This window comes from Sceloporus occidentalis, unplaced genomic scaffold (genome assembly GCF_023333645.1).
Source record: "Sceloporus occidentalis isolate IW3139 unplaced genomic scaffold, rSceOcc1.0.p SCAF_41, whole genome shotgun sequence".
In the NCBI taxonomy this organism is placed as follows: Eukaryota; Metazoa; Chordata; class Lepidosauria; order Squamata; family Phrynosomatidae; genus Sceloporus; species Sceloporus occidentalis.
Window position 1 is genome coordinate 5,236,872 of NW_028317021.1, and position 15,230 is coordinate 5,252,101.

The 15,230-nt window shown below is 44.6% G+C and overlaps 2 protein-coding genes across 3 annotated transcripts in view; both read right to left on the reverse strand.

Moving 5' to 3' along the window:
• The window catches only part of LOC149290021 (immunoglobulin lambda-1 light chain-like), a 128,316-nt gene that overhangs the window by 82,827 nt on the left and 30,259 nt on the right, over positions 1–15,230 (reverse strand). The window lies entirely within an intron of this gene.
• Positions 1–15,230, reverse strand: part of LOC149290022 (immunoglobulin lambda-1 light chain-like) — a 118,997-nt gene that overhangs the window by 75,423 nt on the left and 28,344 nt on the right. The window contains exons 1-2 of one of the 2 annotated variants that reach the window (XM_089489747.1): positions 1,747–1,801; positions 863–1,183 (exon numbers count right to left, since the gene is read on the reverse strand). The exons of the other annotated variant lie outside the window; for it this stretch is intronic. Coding sequence (XP_089345873.1) covers positions 863–1,183; positions 1,747–1,792 — 367 coding nt within the window. The 5' untranslated portion in view covers positions 1,793–1,801. Of the gene's footprint in view, positions 1–862; positions 1,184–1,746; positions 1,802–15,230 lie in introns of those variants that run through there. 2 annotated transcript variants of the gene reach the window in all.

Sequence of the window (15,230 nt, forward strand, 5' to 3'; positions counted from 1 at the left end):
CAAAGCACTATGGCACGCTGCATTGTGATGTGGTGGAGAGAAAAGAACATGGCACTGCCTCAGAGCCCCAAGTACTCCAGTTTCTTAACTTGTGAATGCCTCACACTTTAAGCAATGCAACCTCTGGTTCACAGCTTTAGGAATGTTTCAGAAATGGGAATTAAAAAGCTCTGGACGGAGTTGTGAAGTCATGGCCAGAGTGCCACAGACATTATTATGTTGTTGCCTTTTTCAAAGAACAGATAGATCGCATAGCCAAAGAGTTCCCCCTTGTGGTCAAATCTTTGCAAATCGCTGGCAAAAATTTCTTTTCTACTATGTACTTTTGTGTTATCCTCTTCCACGTTGGCATCGCTGAAATCAATGTGTGAGTGTTCAGCAATGTTTCCTTGTCATTCTGGTTTAAGTTTTCATCTTTCTGGAGTAGATGAAGAAAAGGTTACAAAGCTCACCCAAAACAGTACAATCCCAATTCTCTTCCGGCAGGCTTATCCAGATGATTTTTAAATTGTGTGTTTTGAATGATGGATTTTGGATGTTAATTGTTTTAATATGTATCCATCTGATTTGTCCTTTTCAATGGTTGTGTGTGTTCACAGATGTGTTTTAACTGGTCTGGTTTGTCTGTTAATTGTTGTTTCCTGTCTCAATCCATGGTGAGAGGCGGGTAAGAAATTATTATTATTACTATTATTATTAATAATATTAATATTACTACTACTACTACTATTATTGATGTGAGAAAATATTCACTCTGCAATTTGCCCCAGAAAGGTTTTTAGGGTGAAATTGATGTTGCTCACAGACACTCTTGTCGAAAGGATTTTGTCTGACTTCCACATCTGGCTGCATCACTGTGTTTACCTCCAGGTGCTACCACTGCCATAAGCTCCAGCACAATAATACACCGCTTCGTCTTCTGCCTTGATGCCTGTGATGGTTAAATAGGCTGCGTTTGCAGAGGAGTCCTTCGAACCAGTGAACCGGTCTGGGATCCCGTCACCCCTGTTGCTGGTATCATACAGCACAAACCGCGGTGCCTGGTCATCTCTCTGTTGGTACCAGTATATGGTGTAACTATTCACACTGCTGTCTCTACTCATGGTGCAAGCAAGTTTTGCCGTTTGTTCAAGGGAGGCCGATTGTGTCGCTGACTGAGTCAAAGTGTACTGCGAATCAGAACCTGGAAGGAAAGACAGAAATAGAGTAAACTCACCATTTGAGCACTCCCATATATATATATATATATATATATATATATATATATATATAAAATCACATATATATATATAATCACAAACAAAATCGGGGTTCTAAAGGTCTGATCATTCCAATCCGCCTTTGGATTCAGACCACATTGGTCCCACTGAACGCCGTATGATTTATACTTACGCCAGACACAAAATCCATATATTTGGAAGAATTTCAAGCATGATTTGGTGGAAAGGTAGGATTAAAAAATTATTAAAACATTACAAATGAAATATTGCCATTTTCCATATATTTCGAGGGCCGAATGCATAGGGTCACATCCAAAAAGGGCAGAAATCAAGATCCTGAATACTGTTGGTTAGTCTCAACTAAAGTAGGCCCGTTGAATCGATTAAAGATGGAAGATGAATTCGTTGGGTTTTCCCAACCAAGTTGGAACCACCAACAAGATTTAAGACGATTTTTTTTAATGGCTTGGTGGAGCCAGGCAGCCAAATGTCACAAAGTGTCATCCATAGCATCCATTTGAGTTACCTGGGTAGCAGGTGAGGAAGGTAAGGAAGAGCAGTGCCCAAGCCATGATGGAGAGTTCAGCTTTCTATGGTACCCGTATAAACAGGCCCTGGGATCTCTTATACCCCCAGGACTATGGGGTGTGCCAGTTTGGGCAAATGAGCTTGCTTCTCATTGGTGGCCTTTGCTATATTTGGCTACCTCCTTTTGGGGAAAGGTGTGGCATCATGTCTCTCTGCTCACTTTTCCTGCATGTTGTTTTTACATTGGACGTGCATCTAATTCTCATTTCCGTTACAATGGCAATGTGTTTCAAGTTAGCAAGACATACCACACTTGGTCTAAAAATCACATGTAGTGATAGCTTTGGGAATAATGAGGGGATGTATTTCTTTCTCAGAACTACAAGGCGGTGCTGGAAAATGATTAAAATATCTTTCTTAAGTGTTAATAAACCCTAATAGGGAGAATCTTGGGCAGACAAGGATCAGTGCAGCTCCGGATTTATTCTGCCAAAATTGACATGTGGTATTTTTGTGCAGAAAACAGCATTTTCTGCTTTGAGACAGTCCTGATTAACCCTCTGTCATCCCACTTTTCTAGCTGCTTTTAAAGTGTCCTGGTTTCTCTCTCCTCCTCCTTCTGCCTTCCCCCTTTGCCCTCAGCTTACGTCGACTGCTGAAAACCCGAGTTCGACGTATAAAAGTAGTGTTCACTCAATGCACACATCAGCAAGAAGAGGAGACAGCAGTGCCTGGCCCTTCCCCTTCAGCTCTGGCAGAAGCAAACCGCTGCAGCCTCTCCAACATGTCTGTAAATCACTTGACTGCGCATACCTCATTTTTTCTTTAATGCTTTAATCGTGCGGTGGAAAGTCAGGAAGCGACACACTCCAGCCATTCTGCAGCCAGCGCCATTGCAAAATCTGACCTGATCTGATCTGCATGGTATGTTTTTGTCTCAGTTCCTCTTAGGCCTGCATCACTGTGGAACATGCTGCTTGAGCCATGCCACACAGCACAATAGTAATTGGCCTCATCTTCTGGCTGGACGTTGCTGATGGTCAGATACCAAATGTTTTGGGAACTGGCCTTGGAAGCAGAGAAGCGACTGAGGTCCCCAGAGCCTGCCACCGCACTGCTGTAGAAATAGTATAGGAATCTGGGAGGGCTTCCCGGTGCTTGTTGGTACCAGGATTGATAATAGGATGTCACTTCTCCGCTGCTCATAGAACAGGAGAATCTAACTGTCTTTCCAAGGGAGGTTGAGATGGAAGGCTCTTGAGTCAGCACAGGCTGGGAACTGGAAACTGGGGAAAGAAGATCATTTGTTTGTGTACATAGGTACTCCCTCCAAGAGACTGATGAGGATTTACTATATGCATTGTTCGCTGTTGTGGGATAGATGTTCCAAAACTACTATAAACGGCAAGTCATTGTATGTATGGTTCGGGGCCAGGTATGGTTCATCTACGCTGTCAAAATAATGCAATTTGATGCTACTTTAAATGCTGTAGCTCCAGCCTATGGAATCCTGGAATTTGTGGTTTTACATGTTCTTTTGATTTCTTCTACCAAACAAAATTACAAATTCCAGCATTCCGTAGGACAGAGCCAGGGGAGTCAAAGTGGTGCCAAACTGCACAATTTCGACAGCGTAGATGCACCCATAGTTGAGAAAGATATCTGGACCAGCACATAAATAAACTTCTGTCTTCATTTCATTGATGCCGCCGTACTTGAACCCAAGTAGGAAATGGGACAAGTTTCCCCTTCAAGACTCAGAATAAAGCGTTCCTGTTCCACTCACCTGCGCACCAAGTCACCAGCAGGAGAAGAAGTGATGCCCCAAACATGATGAGAGTCCCGCAGATTTCTGGATGACAACCTTGTCCTAAATGCACCTTGCATTGTCTCCCCTTTATACCCACTTCCTTAACAAAACCATTTGCATGTACCAGCCCTTCTCCAGCTCTCTTGGCTAGAGGTCCACATCTCCGTACAGAATGAGCAGGGAACTGTTGGAGGATAAAGAGTTGTATTGGCTCCATAGAGGATCTTGGGGGACCAACCTCCACCCTGAGAACCCAACACCAAATTTTGTTTGCACTACAATGCCCTGCAGGGAGCTTGGGGCCTAGTTTGCTATGTTAGGTGCCTCTCAGACAACTGATCCTCTTTGCAATCCACTTCCAACATCTTTAGAACTTAGTAGTGGATTTTGGGGCCATTACTCCAAAAGTACTTTGATTTTGCTAGATTCAGTGTAAACTGCCAGCAGGTCACAATAATATTGTGTAACAATCATCCAGCTCCTTCTTTCAAAAGATCTCCCAAGAAACGAGTCCTGGGACCACCATATAATGGATAGCATAGTAGATTATGAACTCCACACTCCACCTCCCCAGAACCACAAATATGTAACCATTACTGTTGTTGTCAAATTGTTTCCGACTCACAAGGACCCTGTGGCGACCCTATCTTGGGGTTTTCTTGGCAAGATTTGTTCAGAGGAGGTTTACCTTTGCCTCCCCCGAGGCTGAGAGAGTGTGCCTTGGCCAAGGTCACCCAGTGGGTTTCCATGGCCAAGTGGGGATTCGAACCCTGGTCTTCAGAGTCGTAGTCCAACACTCAAACCACTACGCCATGTTGGCTCTAACCATTGAGTATAAGAAATCCCTTTCTACCTTCCCTCCAAGTTTAAGGCACTGTTGGAAAATGGAGGGCACAGTCAGTAGGGTTGGTGTCACCCGGTTTGGGAACTCATGGTGTCACCCACCCCCATTGACCTCCTTCTGTACCAAATCCTTAGTCTTTTTATTTATTTATTTTTGTAGTAATGTGACTCTTAAATCACAACTCCTGTACATCACTGAAGGTCATGGCAATAGTTGTGAGATAAACACCTAGCAAAATTAAAACGATACCTTTGAAGTACAATATCATACGCATAGCCTGAATGTATTTGCATGTGGTCAAAGGAACATTGCCACAGCCTGTTTCTGCCAAAAGGCAAAATTCTGGGGATCCTCCAAATTAAGGTGTCACATGGTTTGTCCCAGAGCTGACATCATGTATAAGTCGAGGGCAGGTCTGGGGGCTGAAATCATGGATTTTGATATAACCTGTGCATAAGTCGAAGATAAAACTTAGGGACGTGTTACAAAGGATGCTAAATGATGCTAAAGAACTCTGCTATTTGTCCACCCAGGCATTCCATCAGGCCAGAATTGGGGCTGCGGAGAAGAGTAAGGGGAGGACCGATGCTTCTTTTAGGTTCTCCCGGGATGGACTACACTCTTACAATACCTTTCACCACTCTACTCAAAGAAGAGGATGGTTCCCATTTTGATAAGAGTTAAGGTACAGTACTTAGATTGACCCATGGATAAGTCGACCTGCATTTTGGGAGGTCAATTTGTAGACTAGCATTTCTGGACTTATACATGAGTATATACAGTACATCATGTTGTAAATCAAGAGCTCCCCTGTGAGGCTTGAAGTGCAGTAATTCAGAATGTGTTCTCATGGGCCCTTTCACACTACACGATAATAGCTATATGATTCCACTTCAATTGCCCTAACAACATCCCCATCCTTGGGTTAGTAGTTTGTGGGGCACCAGAGTTCTCAGGCTGGGAATTCTCAGTGCCCCTCCTTAAACTGCAAATCCCAGGGTTCCCAAGGACCAGCCCTCTTTGGCAGAAGAAGCTCAAGACCTTGCAAAACTACCAATCCTAGGATTCCATAGGACACAAAGTGGTTTCAAATTGCATTATTTCTACAGTGCAGATGCACCTCTGACTGTGCTCCTTCATGCTTTCAGATCTGCAACTTTTGCGACTTTAAACATGGTTGAAAGCAAGCATATTTGATCAACACTGGGTGTTTTTGTCTCAGTTCCCCTTTGAAGTGCCTCACTGTGGAACATGCTGTTAGACCAAACAGCGCAGTAGTAGACAGCCTCATCTTTTGCCTGGACGTTGCTGATGGTTAAATACCAAGTATTTTGGGAGCTCGCTTTGGAAGAGGAGAACCGGCTGAAATCCCCAGAACCTGTATTTGGGGAGCTCCAGTAATAAACTACAAATTTTGGATTGCTCCCAGGCGTTTGTTGATACCAGGACTGGGCATAGGACTTCACCTCATAGCCACTGCCCATAGAGCAAGCGAGTTTCGCTGTCTGGCCAAGAGATGCGGACATGGAAGATGTCTGAGATAGCACAGGCTGAGAACTGGAAACTGGGGAGAGAAATAACACCATTAGTTTGTTGGGCCTCCAGCAGACCCCTCTCATGCTCAAAAGGAGCATTTCTGACAGCACCCACCTGTGCACCATGATGCCAGGAGGAAAGCAAGGGCAATCCCAAACATGATGAGAAGGTCTTGAGTTTCCACAATGAAAACACCTTGTATCACTTGGCTTCCTTTTATACTAATATCCGTAAGCAAGCAATTTGCATGTATCTCCACTTCTGCTCATCTTCTCTGCTCCTTATTGGTCCTCATGTGCATTCGTAGCAATGGCCCTTTAGAGAGAACAACCATGGTTTTGCTCATCCATATCATCTGGAAAATGCAGGTGCCACCAACGCTACTGCTGGGTATATATTTTTTTCTCCTGCCCTTCCACGAATTGATAGCACAAGGTGAAAAAGAGTAGAAAGAAAGGAAGACTACACACCAAATGGCTAGACTCAGTTAGGGAGGTCACAGATATGAATCTACAAGACCTGGGCAGAGCAGTGGAGGTCAGGAGGTCTTGGAGATGCCTCATCCACAAGTTTGCCATGAGTCGGGTTCAACTCGAAGGGAGTTAAGAACAACAACACCCCCAGTTCTGGTGCATTATGTGCCAGGTGTCACTGTGGGACTGCTTGCACCAGAACTGAGGGGTTGGGACGTGCATCGTCTTGGGGGAAGCGGGCCTTTTGGCCCATGCAGACAAGGTCTAAGAGAGGAATCTTAGGTTAGGGACTGCTGGAATCTTAGCCAAAGTTACAACAAGACTAGGATCTCTTTCTACTGCATGAGATGGTGATCTTTGTTGCATGCAATGAGATTTGCGATTTTGTTATTTCCTTGATGAAGGGGAAGGCTCTGGGACATTTCTTTTCAAAACCTCTCTGTTTCAGCGTGTGTAACATGCTCACCTTGCCCTTTGCATATTCCTTATGAAAAACCTTCCCAGCGAGGTTTATATCTGAACAACTCGCATGTAGGCAAACATCATATGGCTTTGGCTAAGATTCCTGTGTGTCAGGTCCTGGCCTCTCTTCTTCAGCCCTCAGGATATAAGGGGAAGAATGTCAGGACAAGAACATTACCTTCAAATCTCTCTCTGTGTGTGTAAGTGTTGTGTTCATGTATTCTGGGTCCCGCACTGTGGCTGGTTGCTTTGGCGCAGTGACTCCTGGACGTCCCAGTAATCAATCTGGCTGCCATGTTTTGAACCAACTGAAGTTTCCAAACTTGGTACAGATGTAGCCCATTAAAAAAGTACAGCCTTGAGGTTACCAGCGCATGCACTATCATCTTGAGGTCCTCCAGCGTAGATAGGGTTGCAGCTGACATAAGAGCCAAAGGTGATAGTAAGCACTCTTGGCTGTCACATCTATCTGCGCAGTCCTTTGAAGCAATGGAAAGCACTCCTAGTCTTTCGAGGGGGGGATAACCCCATCCAGGACTGTTTGACACACTTCCAAACCCAGATTAGAACCCCTGACAGTAAGCAACTCTATCTTGTCTGGATTCAGTTTCAGTTTGTTTTTCCTCATTCCACCCTTGTGGCACCTTGTGGTATGCCATATAACAACGCCTTTTTTGTGGAGCAGCTCTCCCCAAAAACCACCGTCTAGAACCTGCCCAAGACATAGGACCAGATGACTCCAATTCCCATATTTCCCAGGCACTGAAGGATGCCATGGTTGATGGTATCGAACTCTGCTGAGAGGTCCAGAAGCACCGGCAGGGACTTACTCCCCCTGTCAACGCTTAGGTGAAGATTATCCACTAAGGTGACCATAGCTGCCTCACCTCCGTATCCTGCTCTGAAGGCAGTTTGAAATGGGTCTAGATAATTCGTATCATCAAAGACTGCTGGGATGCTTCTCTCTGGTACCCAAAGTCATCATTGCATGGGGATGTTCCTAAATCCATCCATCCATCCATCTGGATGTCTTTTGTTTTTGTTTGTATCTCGGATCTAGGAGAAGTGACACTCCTTCTCTGGGGTTCTCCTTCTCCACAGACTAGCCAAGGAAAGATCTTATTACCTATGGCGCTAACTAACTGTAGCATCTGAGCATCTAGTTGGTCTAAATTTAACACAGACTGTGAACTGACACCTTTGCAACAGAACTGAAGAGAGGCATTTTCTTTGCTCAGACTAAGCTCTTGGGCACTCTGGGAAGAGTGAAGGTTTTTGTCTCAGTTCCCCATAAGATTTCACCACTGTGGAACACGCTACCACTGCTGTACCACATGTAACAGTGATAAACGGCCTCATCTTCAGCTTGAAGGCTGGTGATGGTCAAATAGCCCATATTTCCAGAGCGGGTTCCGGTGAATCGATCGGGGATCCCTGGTCCCCTGCTGCAGCCGTCACAGTGGACAAAACGGGGGGACTCTCCAGATTTCTGTTGGAGCCAGTAAATGTTGTTTGGATTGCTGCTGATGGCACAGGAGAGTTTAACCGTTTGCCCTAGGGCTGCAGACTCGGAGGCAGGCTGAGTCAACGTTGGTTGAGAAGTGACAACTTGGGGAAAAGAAAAGAAGGAACAAAGATGACTTTTCCATTTTCTCACACCAAAGATCACAAGAGCACTACGTTTCTTTGTTGAGGTTGTCCATATCCTTACCTGAGGAGTAACCAAGAAGCAGAAGGAAATAGAGAGCCCGGGGCATGGTGAGATCCCTAAAAGATTTGGCCTTTCAGAAAGGAGACTGAAAGAAGAGGGTATCTAACTGACTGGGCCTCTGTCCTCTTTTCTTAAATCTTCCAGGAAGTGGAGAAGGGTGCATCATGCAAATTTATTCATGTCCATTCTCCTTCTTAGAAATGGGTCCCCTCCTTCCTCCAGATGTGATGCTGCAATTAAGGCAATGAACAGAGAATATATTTGCATGGCGTTATTATTTAGTCATTTAGCCAGAAAGGAAGGCTTTGGGCAAAGTCCAGGGTGCAAAGAGACAGGATCCAGTATTGGACTGGCCATGCATGGGGTGCCAGGCATGAGGCTCACTGGCTCAGAAGGGCACAGTGCCCCCAGCACCATGGTTCTCAACTTGTTTCTGTGTCTCCCAAGACTTAATGGCTGGCATTCTGTTGGGATTGCATGATGTTGTCAACCAAATTATGGTTGTGCAGTTTAGAGTTGTGGCATGGCACAATGGTTGTGTTCCCAAAAGGAGAGTCTTGTCATAGCTACACCAATGGGACTATTGCAAAGTGAAATGAATGGCATGGCTATCGCACCACAGTCATAATGCACAAATGTATACCACTTTGTGGGACAGGTTGCCCTTGCGTAATGACACTGCAAAAAAGGTGGGGTCAACCTTCCCCAACAAACTTGCAGGGCACTGGTAATCCAGAATGGAGATCAGCAGAAAGTCATGGGTGCCCTGTGCCCAGCTGTAGTCTGTTGTCTGCATTCAAGACCTCTTTCCAGTTTGAAGCACAGAAATTGATGCTGACTCTTGGAGCATGGTTTCCCAATTTATTATGAATCCATCTGATGGTTGTGCCTATTCCATATTTAATCAACTTGGTAATCAAAATCCCATGGGGGGACCTTATCAAATGCTTTGCTAAAACCCGGATAAAGGACAATCCACAGCATTTCCACTATCTACTAAACTAGTGGCCTGATTTTTAAAAAAGATATAAGATTGATTTGGCAGATTTGTTCTTGATGGACCCCTGCTGGCTCCTACTGATAACTACATTGTCACCATGATACTTACAAACATTTTGATCTTTTTTCCTGGTCCTGAGGTCAGGCAGAGCGACTGGGGTGTAGTTTCCTGGATCTTCTTTTTTGCCTTTTTTGAAAATAAGGTCAGTGGCCTTGTCTGCACAAGTCAAAATGCCTTTTTCTCTCCCTTCTGGCAGCATCCTGTTCAGATGATGCACAGCCCAAACCGCAGTTCCGGTGTGAACAGTCCAGATGACATCCAGCACATCCAACACCAAAACTGGGGTATAACACACTTATTCCAGATTTTTTAAAACTTACCTCTTACTCTAAATCTTTGAGGATGATCTGGGGATTTCCGATCCCATGCCAGGGCAGCTGTCTGCTTGGGCATCCTGGTGAGCCACCCTACATGTCCGCTGCTGTCACCAGTCACTCGTGCTGAGGTCAGAATAAAGTGCCCAACCATGTGATCATTGCTGGGTGCCTCATTCTGACCTTAGAAGCAAGCGACCTATGCTGGTGGTGGGCATGCCAGGCAGCTCAATGAGGCACCCATGCAGACAGCTGCCCCAACATGAGAACAGAGGGCCAAGTAAAAGGGGAGGCCAGGGCAGCTCCAGGGCCAGGATACTCCAGGTTGCCCCCAGAGTATCCTGGCTAGTGCAGACAAGGCCTAGTTTGCTCATTTCCAGTTCTCTAGCACCTCACCTGTTTTCCAAGATTTCTCAAAAATGATGGCAAGTGGTTCTGCGAGTATATCAACAAGTCCCATAGATATTCTGGGATGTGATTCATTTGGGAACTGGCATTTGGGGACTGAAGGAGGTTTCACTGGGAAGGGGCAGGATTCTTTTTTTTTGAAGGAGCAATGCCATTATTTTGCTCCTCTCTCTAATTCCTGAAGTAAACTTACCAAAAATCATACGTCCAAGCACAGGTGTAGCAAGAGCCTGAAAGAGTCGAAAACCATGACACAACAGCTCACGGAGAGCGCCAGACTGAACATCTGAACATCAGAACAGAGTCAAGAGACTGCTTTTGGGATTGGTTCCCCTTTTGATTTTATCACAGTGTCTCCCTGTGGTGCAATAATACTCAGCTTCATCCGTTGCCTTCACCTTGGTTATCATTAAGGAAGCCACTTTTTTAGGGGTGTCAGTGGATGCAGAGAAATGACCGGAAGCCTCAGGACCAAAATGTGTCTTCCCAGAGGTTGTGTTATACGACAGCAGGTATCTTGGGACTTCTCCTCCTTTCTGTTGAAGCCAAGTAAAATATCCAAAGTAGTAGCCACTGCTAACCTCACAGGAGAGTTGAACTGAGTCTTCCAGGGATGCCGACATGGAAGCCGGCTGCGTCAACGTGAACTGCGAAAGAATTCCTGAAAGGGAAAAAGGAACTTAGTTGTCCATCTGTTAGTGTCAAAGGAAAAGCATGCTGCCAAAAGTGTGTGTTGAATGGTAAGATCTTATGGGGAGGGAAGCAAGGAAGAAATGGTGCATTTCCCTTTACCTGAACAGTAAGTGAAGAGACTAAGGAGAAACAGAGTCTGGCCCATGACTGAGAGTGCAAGCCAATGTGCTTTGTCTATGGAGAAGCGGTGCTTGGATGCTCAGGTTTACTCCCTCGGTCAGTCTTAAAAACCCACAGCGCTTCCATGCAAATATCTTTCTTCCCTATTGGTTAGCTGGAGCTAATAGGACTGTATCTCGCAGAAAGCCGCAAGGTCAAATACTCGTGAAACAATCCAACTACTATAAAGGGAAATGCTCTGTCTTTGTCCATTTCAAGGTTATGGATGTGGATCTGGGGATGCGCCGCCATTGTCCCTCGATCCGTAGGGAGAGGCGGGATATTATTATTATTATTATTATTATTATTATTATTATTATTATTTCTATGCATATGCTCATGTTCATTTGTCTACACCTCTTCAAACTGGATGTTCATACCTCCACCTGTTGTGTGTTTGGTTGTACATTCAACACAAAGTTCACATAAGAGAATCAATATATAGCTCTGCATGCAGAGATTTGTGTTCTACAACCCCAAAGTAGGACGTCAGCCAATGATTCCTTATCGTATGTTCCTAAAAGAAGCAGAAACTGCAAAACTTCCAATGGAAGCCGGAGAAGAAACTGGAGATGAGTGTGAAGAAGCTCAAGAGGTGGTTATTTTAGTCATAAAATAAATACATGGATATATGAATAACATCTTTGTGAATATGCCATGTTTTGGTCTATTAACAGGAAGCTATTTTGCTGCTCCAATGTCAAATGCGATGGGATCTTGTAAAGCTCAGAAACCCTCAATGAACATTTTTGCCTGGCAGATTTGAAAGGATGCACCTGTTAAAAGATACAGTTAGTCACACATGTACCATTGAAAATAACATGTAAATAATTATTAAGGCACAAACATTGCTTTTGCTCCACTATATGCTGAAGCTCAACACAGAAGCATGCTTCCCTGTGGTGCCCAAAGTCATAATTGCTTTACACAACCATTCCCAATACATTGTGAGTTCTTCATATTTAGGTAGGAGGTATGCTGCCATATTTCAATATTTTCGTACATATGGGACACCATAAAAGAGAATATTGTACATTACAACCTAAATCCTATTTTATTCCTCGATCAAACTGGATTTACCTATGAGTTGCCAGCATGAAAATTGGAGAGGGCTCTTCTACCTTTAATGGTTGTATAGAAATGGGAATTGCAGTAGGGGTTGCATGTTACCTGGCTGTGGGACCAGCTACGCTTGCTGAAATTCCCCCATTAAGCCAACAATGAAAGGTACAGGAGCCTTTCCAGTTTTCAGAGTGGCAACCTTATTACCTAGGTGTCGACTCCCCATTCCACCATGGAGTCCAGGAGCCTACTTTAGTTAGAACTCACCGACAGGTTGATGGGCAATGTGTTGTGTTATTTGTATGTCAGAAAGAAAAATCCTTGTACTTCTATCAGGACCCGGCAGATCTTCAGTTGGCAAAATACGTACATTCTTTGCTATGACAGCTTCTGGTGTAACCACTGAAACACCTGGAGCTCACCATCAGGATGTCTGAGAACCGGAAGACCCACAACTGGTAGCCCAGAAGGAGTTGTTGGATGGTGACTCCCATCATCCTTCCCCATTAGGGGTGCTGGAAAGGGCTGATGGGAGTTGCTGTCCAAAAAATGCTGTTTTGGAAGGAAGTCCTGCTAAGATGCTGCTAGAGGATCCATTAGGTAGGCAGTTCAGATGTCAGTGGCACTGCAGATCAGTCCACCATGATGGCACCGTAAAGCATCCCAGTCAAATTCTGTGTTCCCTACAGGAAGAATAATCCCTCTCTCTTTTTTAAAACAAGGTTGGTGGGAAACTGCACAATTTGATCTCAGGAAAACCATGCAAATTGCATGGCAAACTGCAGAAACAACACTGCTCACATATAGAGTTAACACAGAATATATCGGTGGCCAAGTCATGGAGCTTTCATCTCATTCTACATTAAGTACACTACATTACTCTCTCTCTCTATCTATCTATCTATCTATCTATCTATCTATCTATCTATCTATCTATCTAAGGCAAAGTATCATTAGGCCAAGGGCTACTTTAAAATATAGTACATTTACAAATTTACAAATTTTGATATCAAACAATGTTATTGTTATCTCTTGCACAGAGTAATTTCTCTCCCTGAATGTAATCTTTGCAGATTATCTGTAGCCAGTGCAGTGTAATGTCTTGAATGTTGAACTCGGACTCCAGGAGACCAGGATTTGAATCCCCGCTTAGCCACCGAAACCCGCTGGGTGACCAGAGACAAGTCCTAAATTCTCCACTGGGGCGAAAGAAAATGGCACGCTGTTTCTGAATAAATCTTGCTGAGAAAACTCCAAGAAAGGCAGGGTGGTGTAGTGGTTTGAGTGTTGGACAACGGCTCTGGGAGATAGGGTCTGAATCCCAGCTCAGCCAGGGAAACCCACTGGGTGACCTTGCACAAGTCACACTCTCTCAGCCTCAGAGAAGAGTGATGGCAAACGTCCATGGGATAAAGTTTGCCAAGAAAACCCTGTGATAGAGTTGTCGGAGAGGAGTCCTATATGGCTTGAAGGAACACAGCGACTATAGTTCTCGGTAGAATCTACAGAGTGAGTGGCAATAAAGGGAAGCTTTTTAAAGGCAGGTTCTCCTTCTGGTTTAACCACTGTGGCTCACATTTTGTGCTCCAGCAAAACAGTAGTAGACGGCTTCGTCCCTTTTCTCTACATTGTGGACCATCAAGTAAGCCATTTTCTTAAGAGCATCCTTGGAAGCAGAGAAATGGCCGGAAGCCTCAGACCCAAATTGTGTCTCTCCAGAATCCATGACGTATCGTAGCAGGAATACTGGGCTCTCGCCATGCCTTTGTCGATACCACTGGATACCTTGAAATGTCACTTCACTGATCTTGCAAGAGAGCTGGATGGCATCTCCCAAGGATGCAGACGATGCAGCCGGCTGAGTCAGGGTGAGCGGAGAGTTTGCTCCTGAAGCGGGGAAAGGATAAATGTTGTTTGTAATCAAATAAAGAATTGCATTGCAACGGAAAAGGAAAATGGAATGAAGTGAGTTAGAAAGTTTGCATCTTAGAAAAAGAGAGGGGCATAGAAGATGAGGGAGCATAGAAACATTTCTCTTCACCAAAGCAGTTCATGAGGAGCAGGAGAGGAAAGAGAGTCCAACCCATGGTGATCCTCTGAGCTGAACTGTCCTCCAAAGTCAAGGGACCATGGTAGCTCTTATTCTGTCTTAAAAGCATCCATCATCTCATGCAAATATGTTTCTTTTCCATTGGTTAGATGAGGTTCTCGCTGTACAATTTAATCAAACAAATGTAGGCCTGAATCCTATCAGTCAGTTCCCACTACTGTTGACCCATCGGATCAATTGTAGAACTGTGAATCAATACATACTTGAATCGTACTGATTGTCTCAGCCGACCCATTGTGTTCCTTCGAGCCACGTTCGACCCAGGAGAGATATCTTTTTTAGAACATGATGTGATATCTACTCACTACCTGTGGTTAAAAAGCCATCTCCTTGGCCTAAAGTGGCCCAGAAATCCTCGAAAACATGGTGAAAATGAGAGTGTTTGGAGGCATTTTTTGAGGGGGAGCTGTTGTTGTGGAGCGATGCAGTCGTCCAAGGTTTCTTGGAGGGATGATGCAAAGCTCTAGCCTTCTAAGGTTGCCTACCTTGCTCTAAAGCAGTGATAGTGAACCTTTTAGAGGCCGAGTGCCCAAACTGCAACCCAAAACCCACTTATTTATTGCAAAGTGCCGTGTCCCTCTGGCTTTCTAGTAACAAACTATGGCAAACTCTGTGCTGGGGTGACGGCTCTGAGTGCCACCTCTGGCACGCGTGCCATAGGTTCGCCATCACTGCTCTAAAGCAATGGTTCTCAACCTTCCTAATGCCACAACCCTTTAAGACAGTTCTTCATGTTGTGGTGACCACCAACCATAAAATTATTTCCATTGCTACATGAAAATATGTGTTTTCTGATGGTCTTAGGCGACCCTCATGAAAGGGTCATTCAATCCCCAAAGG